At 43.7% G+C, this 10,962-nt stretch overlaps 1 protein-coding gene across 3 annotated transcripts; it reads left to right on the top strand.

Moving 5' to 3' along the window:
- Positions 1-7,277: 7,277 nt before the first annotated feature.
- Positions 7,278-10,415, top strand: cyp1a (cytochrome P450, family 1, subfamily A). Of its 3 annotated transcripts, none has more exons than XM_086174603.1 (7): positions 7,278-7,393; positions 7,760-8,622; positions 8,708-8,834; positions 8,906-8,995; positions 9,082-9,205; positions 9,279-9,365; positions 9,455-10,415. In XM_086174603.1, exons 2-7 carry the CDS (start codon positions 7,789-7,791, stop codon positions 9,750-9,752), a joined length of 1,560 nt encoding a protein of 519 aa, XP_086030729.1. In that variant the 5' UTR covers positions 7,278-7,393; positions 7,760-7,788; the 3' UTR covers positions 9,753-10,415. The 3 variants fall into 3 exon arrangements, with proteins under 3 accessions (XP_086030729.1, XP_086030730.1, XP_086030731.1); XM_086174604.1 differs by having other exon boundaries at positions 7,285-7,393; positions 7,776-8,622; XM_086174605.1 differs by lacking the exon at positions 9,455-10,415 and having other exon boundaries at positions 7,285-7,393; positions 9,279-9,369.
- Positions 10,416-10,962: the final 547 nt, after the last annotated feature.

The following is a 10,962-nucleotide window of genomic DNA, read 5'->3' as shown; positions in this document are numbered from 1 at the left end:
TAGTCATTGTACCCCTTGTACCCACTGTACCCACTGTACACACAGTGCCCACAGTATCCAAAGTCCCCAATGTACCCTCTGTACCCTCTCTACCCACTGTACCCACTGTAACCATTGTGCCTTCTGTATCAACTGTCCCCACTGTACCCACTGTACACACAGTGCCCACAGTGCTCACAGTATCCACATTGCCCACAGTGGGAAAATCCAAAGTCCCCGCAGTACGCTCTGTACCCTCTATACCCTTTGTACCCACTGTACCCTCTGTGCCCACAGTGCCCACAGTGCCCACAGTGTCCACAGTTCCAAAAGTTCCCAAAGTGCCCAAAGTGCCCGCATTGCCCACAGTCTCCACAATCTCTACAGTCCCCACAGTGCCCACATGATCCAAGGTATCCAAAGTATCCACGGTATCCGCAGTGCCCACAGTGCCCACTGCACCCACCATGTGAGTCCTCGGCTCCTCCACACTCCAAACCTTCATGTTCTGTGGAGTCGTAATATTAAAGTGTAGCTTTATTGTGACTCCAGCAGTAATATTATTATTATTATTTTTAGTAGTAGTAGTAGTAGTAGCAGTGTTTCTCATCTTCTTCTTCCTCCTCCTCCTCCTCTACCTCCCACTCCACTTGCTCTTCCTCATCGCCCTCCTGTGTCTTCTCTTCTCCTCTTCCTCAGTGTGTGACAGGGAAAGGGAAAGTCATTCACCTTGTTTTTTGGTGTCTTTTTGTTCTTAGTCCACTTTTTGTAACAAGTTTTCTTTGAGCGAGTGTACGAGTGAATGAATGAGTGAGTGGATGAGTGAAGGAATGAATGAGTGAATGAATGAATGAATGGGTGGGTGCGTGGATGGGTGAGCGAATGAGTGACTAAACACGTGAGTGAGTGGATGACTAAATGAATGGATGGCTGAATGAATGAGTGAATTGGTGAATGAATGAATGAGCGAGTGAGTGAGTAGTAGAGTGAGGGAGTGAGTGAGTGAATGAATGAATGAAAGAGTGAGTGGTTGAGTGGATGAGTGAATGGGTGAACGGGCGAATGAATGAATGAATGGGTGAGTGAGTGACTGAGTGAGTGGTTGAGTGGATGAGGGAGTGGTTGAGTGAGTGAATGAGTGAATGAATGAATGAAAGAGTAAGTGATTGAGTGGTTGAGTGGATGAGTGAATGGGTGAACGGGTGAATGAATGAATGAATGAATCGAATAGTAAATGAATGAGTAGTAGATTGAGGGTGTGAGTGAGTGAATGAATGAATGAAAGAGTGAGTGGTTGAGTGGATGAGTGAATGAGTGAATGGGTGAATGGGTGAATGAATGAATGGATGGATGGGTGAATGAGTGAATGAGTGAGAAGTTGAGTGGATGAGGGAGTGGTTGAGTAGGAGAATGAATGAATGAATGAAAGGGTGAGTGAGTGAACGGGTGAGTGGTTGAGTGGATGGGTGAGTGAATGATGAATGAGTGAATGGGTGAGTAAGTGAATGAATGGGTGGATGAGTGAATAGGTGAGTGGTTTAGTGAATGGGTGGGTGGATAATGAATGAGTGAATGGGTGAATGGATGAGTGAATTAATTAATGAATGATTGATGAGTGGATAAGTACATGAATGAATGAATGAATGAATGAAAATAAATGGGTGGATGAGTGACTAAACAAGTAAATTAATATATGAATGGGTGAGTGAGTGAGTGAGTGAGTGAATGCATGAATGAATGAATGAATGAGTGAGTGAACGAGTGAATGAAAGAATGAATGAATGAATGAGTATTCCGTCTCCAAAGCTCTCAGATCTCCTGCTCTTTGCAGGAGCTTCAGCCTGCAAATATGTGCAGCGTTCATGCCCGGGGGAATGGAGGGGGGGGTATGGTGGGGGGTAACGGGGGAGGGGGGGGGGTATGTGGAGGGTATGGAGGGGGGGGAGGGGGGTAATAGAGGAGGGGGGGGGTAGGGGGCGGTAACAGAGCCGTCCCTTGCTCTTTGTTCCACGGGTTTAAGACCCCCGTGTCTTTTCCAGCGGCTGCCGCCTTCGCGTGACTTGACCGGGCAGATCTGGGATTGTCCAGGAGTCCGGGACCCTCCTGCCCCCCCACCCCCTCCCTCCTGCCCCCCCTCCCCGTCCCTCCTGCCCCTCCTGCCCCCCTCCTGCCCCGCTCCTGCCCCTCCGGACTGCGGCTCCGCTTCTCACGCAACCTGCTGCACCAGGGGCGCAGATCCCCCCCCAGGGGAGTCCACTCACTCCAACCCCCCCAACACACACACACACACACACCCACACACGCGCACACACACACACACACACACACGCACGTACGCACGCCATCTCCGACGGGTTTACACGCAACAAGTCAAGAAGTTTGAAGGAAACCGCCGCTCCTTTGTTGACTTAATCCCGGTGAGAGGTGGGATTATTAATCCGACCCCGTTTATGCCCAACGCCAGTCGCTGTTTATTAAAAAGTTTATTATCTATTTATTAAAACTTCGAGTCTGAGAATAAAAATAAGAACAACTTTATTTATCCCGAAGGAAATGGTTGAGCCAGAGTTACAAGAAAATACAAAACAATAATAAATAATAGGAGAAAATTGTATAAACAGTAAAAAAAGGGGGAAAATGAGAAATACAAATAAACTATAAAGTGTCTTAAGTAACAAGTGAAGACTATAAAGTGTCTTAAGGTCTTAAGTAACAAGTGAAAAATAAGGAGGGCACAAGAGTGTGAAAAATATTGTACATGTGGCTTTTATGAAGTGAAATATTGCAGTTATGAACAAATATACAGATACATTATTACAATTTACAGTAAGTGGGTGAGAGTCTCCTTTATTAACTACTTATAACCTTAATCTCGTTTATTATCTGGTTAATACAACTTCTGGTGACCGTTTTTCATCCATTTATTACAAACTTATTTTCTATATATTGCAGTCTGGAGTCACGGCGCCCAAGATAAGATGAGATCGACTTGGTAGACAAAGAAATAAAACTATAAAATAAGCAACAACAGCAGAAAAAAATTGGAAAATAATCCATCTGAGTAAAACCTTTAGTCGTATAATATCTGTTTATAACAAGCCATAACTACTTATCAACTACTTATTACAACTTCTAATATTTATCAACTGTTTATTTCAAATCTAGTCAGTTTATTATCCTTTTTCAATTTTCTAATTCATCTAATTATTACCATCCTTTGTCACTGTTTATCATATGTTTGTTTTAATTTTCTGTCATTTCTGTTATCATTAAATTGACTTCTAACCACTTATTACAACTTGTAATCATGTTTATTACAACCTGTAAACACTATTTTTATCTGTTAATTACAAACTCCTCTCGTGCTCATTATTTATTTGTTTATTACATCCTCTACTCATGTTTACTATCTGTTTATAACACCTTCTCCTTGCGTTTATTAATGACTTATTACAGTTTCTGATCATATAAAACTGGAGTTGCGGTTTATAATCAAGTTAAAATTTCTCATCGTGTTTATTATCCATTTATTACAACTTCTTTTCCTTTTACGATCTAAATTCCAACCAACACTTGTTGCTTATTATCGGTTTATTACAATCTCTAGTCACATTTATTATCTACTTATTCCAATTCCCGCTCGCCACTTATAATCTGTTTATTACAATCCAAATTATAAGATTATTACTATATTTTTACACAATTAGATAAAATATTGTCAAATTAAGAGCGAGGACAGGTGTGTTTCTGAGATTAGATGAGATTAGGAAGTGAGATTTGACGGCCTTGGACTTTCTTAGATTATGCCCCCCCCCCCCCCCCCGTTGGAGACACAGCTGTGGCTTAATCCTAATTCAGGGATCCAGATTAAGGATCTCACAGCAGCGGCGAGAACCAATTCTGGACGTTTTGAGTCGGTGTGCCGTCCGGACGCTAATAATCTGAGATAATCTGTGGAGGACGGACTCACCTGAGCCGCGGTCAGTAGATTATGTTAGATTAGCTGGTCGTTACAAGGATTTGGACAATAACAACGGGGAACATGAGAAATAAGTGTTCGTAAATAATCTCTGAATGGAGTAGATAAAGTTAAAAGTATAAAAAACTCTTTTTTTTGCGAGGAGGAACATTTAATGTTACTTTCTTTGTTTTATTCATTTTATTTGATTTAATCTTGTCTAATTTCTTTTCGTTTAGTTTCTCACAAATTTAATGTATTTGATAATTTTTAAAATCAAATTGAATTTTGTTTTATTTTTCTACATTTTTAAAATGTATTTTATTTTAGTTTAGTCTAGTCTAATGTAACTTGTCATTTAATATTTCATTTAGTTTTCATTTTTTATTTCATTTTAACTTTCTATTAATTTTCATTTTAATTGTCTAGACCTTTAATTTTGAATAAATGCCTTTTAAATATAACGTTTTCTACCTTTTCATGTCATTTAATTAAATGTGCTAACTTCTGAAATTTAATTTAATTTTGTTTTTTTTTTAAACTTTAAAAATTTGTTTTACTTTATTTTAGTTTAGTAGAGTTCATTGCAGTTTGTAACTATTTTGATGCAATTTAATGTCATTTCATACTTCATTTCATTTTAATAATTGAACTTTTTTAATCTTAATATTTTTTTCTTTTCCACCTTTTCATGTAATTCATGAAATTTACATAACTTTGGAAATCAAATTAAATTTTTCTATTTTTATTATTTTAAAAAAGCGTTTTATTTTATTTTAGTTTAGTTTAGTTTAGATTAGTTCATTGTCATTCCATATTCTATTTCATTTTAATCGTCTGATTTTTTTTATTTCAAAATAAATGTTTTCTTATGTTTTTTTTATTTATTTATTCTTTTCTACCTTTTCATGTCATTCAATTTAATTGCTAACTTTTGAAATCAAATTTAATTTTGTTTTATTTTTATAACTTAAAAAATTTATTTTACATTATTTTTCTTTGGTTTGGTTCATTGCAGTTGTAAAGATTTTAATATCATTTCATATTTCATTTAATTTCAATTTTCTGACTGCTTCATTTTAAAATAAATGCTTTTTTTTTGTTATTCTTCTCCACCATTTCATGTCATTTACTTAAATTTGCCAACATTTAGTTTAACCCCCCTCCAGTTGAAGACAGTTATTTCAAAGTAAATAACACTGAAAATGACCTTTGACCTTTGGTCAGGAAAATCGCCTGGATCCGAGGAGGCGTTTTGAAAACAGCATTGAACTCGTCCAACCCTCACGGGGGAAGCAGCAGCGCCGCTTGATAGCACCACCCCCTGCTACCCCCACCTCCACCTCCACCACACACACACACACACACACACACACACGCACACACACTCCCCACCCCCCTCCCAGCATCCTCTTCAAAGGGGAGGCGAGGGTTTGATGGCTGCGTTCTCACGCAACTGGTCAATCTTTAACTCCGGCAACAGGTAGGAGCACGCAAAGGCATCCGCCGCCCCGCCGGGGTTCGTGCACGTTTCGACCACCAGGGCGGCGCCAGAGAGAAGACAGAACCGGCACGGCGGCGTTTTTCCTCAGAAAGAGGGAAAATGTTTTTTTTTGTTCTTTTCTTTTTACCAGGCCTTACAGTTAATCAATTATAGAGAGGAATCATAAATTAACTTTTAAAAAGGTTTCCATCAGTGGCGCAATAGTGATTATTTGTTTCTACATTTTGCAGCGTGGCTAAAAAAAAAAAAAAAAAAAAAAAGATAGATAAATATTCAGTAATTTTTTTGTTTCCTTAAAAAACAAAATGTTAAAGTTGTTTATTGGTTTATTTATTTATGTAATTGTTCAAAATCCCGTACCCTCCTTGCAGATTAAGATCACGGCCCCATTTCATGATTGATGATTAAATTATAATTAATGATTACAAGTAATAGCATAGTAGTAATGATAGTAACAAGATAGTAGTAATGAAATTAGTCTTATTTTGCAGCGGAATATTCCTTCATTTTTCTTACAGTATATATCCAGGCATCCTCCTCCTGCAGCTAAAAAAAAAAAAGGATTTATAATAAGATCTTTTTTCAGTACAAATTCATATTCAAATTGGTTGTTGATTTTATTTTGTCCTGCACGCTAACTTTTATCTCCCTTGTCAGCCTGCACATTACGTGCGCTTTTAAGGCATATTTAATTTCATTTTATTCGTGATTTTATGATAAAAATCAAGAAAAAATATAAAAAATAAAACAAAATGGAAAAAGAAAACTAACTGAGCTTTAAAATTGTCTCCCACTGAAACGTCCACATCCTATTGACCTGAGGTTAAAATGCATTTAAATTAACACTTCCACAAACCCCTAATCCTGCAGATAAAGAATACTGATATTATTTATGTTATTAATATCTCTGATATATTAAATCAAGTAAAATCTGTATTTTAACAGTCTATATCTTTAATATCAAGAGCATCAAAGAAAAGCTTTGATGGTACTAATTAAAATAATGATAAAAATCTCAGTTTAAAGGTAAAGAAGAATGAATTTATTTCCCACAGTGCCGCAGTCAGTGTTTATTGATTTAGGAGCGAGGGTTGCGTGTCTGATCTAATCTAATCTAATCCCACGCTGATAACGTCGCGTGTCTCGTCAGCCGTCGACGGAGGTCACATCCAATAGCAAGCACTATTGATCGCATTTGATCAGATATTCGGTGAGATTTACACACCCGTGGACGCTGCCGTTTGCACGACTCACCCTTAAATTTAAAAAAAAAAAAAAAAAAGGTTGCACGCATTATGAGATGGATTTTATCATTGTTGAACTGCAAACATGTAAAAAGAATAAATGCAGAAATAAAAATCAGCTCTATTTAAGATAAAGAAAATAAAGAAAATAATAAAAGAGTGGACGCAAGCAGTAAATTGCTAAACTATAGGGTACAAAGCGCACGCAGATACAATCTGCTGGTCCTGCGTCGAAAGGATGACAGATTTAACAGCATAAAAACATGAAATATATAAATATAAAGAGTAGCAGCAGAGTTTTCTGTACAGTTTAGAGGGTGAAAAAAAACAGCCATAATCCAGAAGGAATGAGTCCATTTGAAAAGATGAGCTCTACCTTTCCTCAGCTTTATTGCACACACACACACACACACACACCTTTTTTTTCCCTCCCTGCACTCAACTTCATTCATGACAAACAGAGTGTGTGTTAGTGTGTGTGTGTGTGTGTGTGTGTGTGTGGGGTGGGGGGGTGGAGGACGAGGGGGAGGGGTTATGTCATGAGGAGCAGCCAATGGCGCGGCTGAGCGCTCTATAAAACAGGAGCCCATTCTGTGTTTTGGGGACATGAGGAGAGTCAAGTCGGACTTCTGCTAACGCCGTCTGCTCCTCTTCCTCCGCCGCCACACTCGTCTTCATTTCCACTCTTTTCCAGCCGCCCCTGTTAAGGTAAGTTTGAAAAAAAAAAAAAAAAAGCCCTGCAGATTGTTGACCTCCGTCCAGCACGCCAGATAAGAGCGAGGCTCTCGGCATTAAACCTGAATTTAAAGTTTATCCTGTTTTTTTGTTTGTTTTTTTTTTTTGCTTTGCGCCTGTGGATCTGGCTCTGCTGCTCCGCCCCGAGCTGCAGAGGCAAACCCGGGGTTGTTTTGTTTTTGCGGCGCGAACAAATGCACCCGAGCCTAATAGAGAATCCGAGGCCCCGCGTGGCGGCGGCGTGTTGCGCAACACCTCCTCCTGCTGCTGCTGCTGCTGCTGCTGCTGCTGCCGCTCGCCGCCACCGCCAGGCTAACGCCCCTCCTGTTTAATCCCCAGGTTTGTGTTCCACCAGAACAGGAAGAACCATGGCGCTAACGATCCTGCCGCTGGTGGGGTCGGTGTCCGAGAGCCTGGTGGCCCTGATGACCATGCTCCTGGTGTACCTGACGCTCAGGTTCTTCCGCGTCAAGGTCCCCGCCGGGCTGCGGCGGCTCCCGGGGCCCAAGCCGCTGCCCGTCATCGGGAACGTCCTGGAGATCGGGAGCAGGCCCTACCTGAGCCTGACGGCCATGAGCCGGCGCTACGGCGACGTCTTCCAGATCCAGATCGGCATGAGGCCGGTGGTGGTGCTGAGCGGCGGCGAGACGGTCCGCCAGGCGCTCATCAAGCAGGGGGAGGAGTTCGCCGGGAGGCCGGACCTCTACAGCTTCAGGTTCATCAACGACGGCAAGAGCCTGGCCTTCAGCACGGACAAGGCCAACGTGTGGCGAGCGAGGAGGAAGCTGGCCTACAGCGCCCTCCGCACCTTCTCCACCCTGAACGGGACCCAGCCGCAGTTCTCCTGCATGCTGGAGGAGCACGTCACCAAGGAAGGGAGCTACCTGGTCAAGCAGCTGGACGGCGCCATGAAGGCCGACGGCAGCTTCGACCCGTTCCGGCACATCGTCATGTCCGTCGCCAACGTCATCTGCGGGATGTGCTTCGGCCGGCGCTACGCCCACGACGACCAGGAGCTCCTGAGCCTGGTGAACATGAGCGACGAGTTCTCCCAGGTGGTCGGCAGCGGCAACCTGGCCGACTTCATCCCGGCCCTGCAGTTCCTGCCCAGCGCCACCATGAAGACCTTCATCAACCTCAACAACCGCTTCAGCAGCTTCGTGAAGAAGATCGTGTGCGATCACTACGCCACCTACGACAAGGTGCGCGCCTCCGACGGCCCTTTCCTCCAGAAAGCTTTTGTCTGATGAGTATTTTAAACAAAAACATCCCGTCATCCGCTCCCAGGACAACATCCGGGACATCACCGACTCCCTCATCGACCACTGCGAGGACAGGAAGCTGGACGAGAACTCCAACGTCCAGATGTCGGACGACAAAATCGTCGGGATCGTCAACGACCTGTTCGGAGCAGGTAGGTCCGACCCCGCTTTTCTTCCCCCGGGCTTTCGACGGCCAATGACGGAGGTCGCCCTTCTGCTCCAGGCTTCGACACCATCTCCACGGCCCTATCCTGGTCCGTCATGTACCTGGTGGCCTACCCGGAGATCCAGGAGAGGCTTCACCAAGACCTGAGTAAGGAACCTCTGCAGAAACCATGTAGATCCGCTCTTTCTCCTCCTCCTCAGGCGTGAGGACCTTCTAACAATCTTTGTTTCCAGTGGAGAAAGTGGGACGGGACCGCGACCCGACCCTGTCGGACCGACAGAACCTGCCCCTGCTGGAGGCCTTCATCCTGGAGATCTTCCGTCACTCGTCGTTCCTGCCCTTCACGATCCCGCACTGGTGAGCCCCCCCGACCCTGCGCCCGCCGCCAGTCCACCGGGCTGGACTTTCAATTCCGTCCTTCTCCTTCCAGCACCACGAAAGACACGTCTCTGAACGGCTACTTCATCCCCAAAGACACCTGCATCTTCATCAACCAGTGGCAGATCAACCACGACCCGTGAGTGCCACGCCGCCGATTTGAGGAATCCGGAGACGGACTCCCTCTGGAGAGCTGACGTTTTTATCGCTTTTGATTGCGTCCCTCAGCGAGCTGTGGAAAGACCCGTCCTCTTTCGACCCGGACCGCTTCCTGAGCGCCGACGGCAGCGAGCTCAACAAGGCGGAGGGCGAGAAGGTGATGGTCTTCGGCTTGGGCAAGCGCCGCTGCATCGGAGAAGTCATCGCCCGGCACGAAGTCTACCTCTTCCTGGCCATCCTCGTCAAGGAGCTGAGGTTCGACGCCGTGCCCGGGGAGCCGCTGGACATGACGCCGGAGTACGGCCTCACCATGAAGCACAAGCGCTGCCAGCTGAAAGCCACGCTGCGTTCCAGGGAGGAGCTGTGAGGCCGCGGGGTCTCCTCACGAAGACCCCGCCGCTATGAAAGACCCGGGACAAGGTATTTTCGCAGGCTCCGACCAAATCTCCCTCGTGATCCGGGTTTGAGACTACGCCGCTCGCGGCCCTCGGTCAAGTACGGGGGGATCCTCGGTCTCCCGTCCGACAAAATAAGCTGTTGCCAATCAGAAGAGGTCACGGAGATCGAGCCGCCGCCTCAACTCACACTGCAGGATGGCGCGTTCCAACGACAAATGAGCTCACGTTGCCTTCTTTTTCTCTTAAGCTTTTAAGTCCATTTTAACGTGGATGTAAAAAACACTGAAGCTATATTTGTATCCCAAAATGTGATTTTTTTTTTTTAATTTTTTTTTTTTTATGTGTGTGTTTGTATCAAAATACTGTTTTTGCATTTAAAAGGAAAGTTAATTCCACGTGCCTAATGTTTGTACATAACTTGGTGAAATAGTTTTGCCGTGTGTGTTCATGAATCAGCCAATGCCAAAAGACTTCTGTTGTTTCTCGCTTTTTTTTTTTTGGACTATATCAACAGGCTATAATTTTGTATTTCTACCTGTAATGTGTTAATGATTGCGTGACGTGTATGGGTGCATGATTGAAGCGACATTTTGTAAGCCACAGGAATAAAAACAACAAATATTTTGAATGTACCGCGCTGCCGGCTCACTCTAAATGAAGACCTTTGCACAAAAGACACCGCTCTCTCCGCACATGAATTAACCTTCAGAAAATAAGCTCATGGTTTGACCTCGAGAATAGAATCAGAATCAGAAAAGTTATTTGTCCCAGAGGGGCGATTAAAGTTTTTGCTGATTCTGAATTTCTAGTAGGCTTAGATATTCAGTTGAGATGACAGAATGAAATACCATTTAAATACATGATCGTACAAGTTTTCCACAGTTAATATTTATTTAGCTGTGAGAACAGGCCACCGATGATCAGAGGGGAAACTATCGATCGCATATCGGTGGGGGATCGATGCACTTTTGCATAGTTATATATCGTGACTAAATAAAATGCCCCTTTTCTCAGAGGTCACAGTAGATTTCAAAGACTTGCCACAGCGCTATCAGTAGATTCAACAGATTCAAATACGAGGAATTCACTCTTCCAGTAAAGCTGGAAAAGGAAAGAAACGCAAACGCGTGTCTCCTTGCGTGGACGAGGCCCAATCCCTGCCATCTCACACACGGAGGG

This window comes from Fistularia commersonii, chromosome 27 (assembly GCF_037954325.1).
Source record: "Fistularia commersonii isolate RoL2024-O1a breed Wild chromosome 27, RoL_Fcom_v1.0, whole genome shotgun sequence".
Classification (NCBI taxonomy): Eukaryota; Metazoa; Chordata; class Actinopteri; order Syngnathiformes; family Fistulariidae; genus Fistularia; species Fistularia commersonii.
Note: the sequence above shows the minus strand (reverse complement) of the source record. Positions and strands in the feature narration are given on the sequence as shown.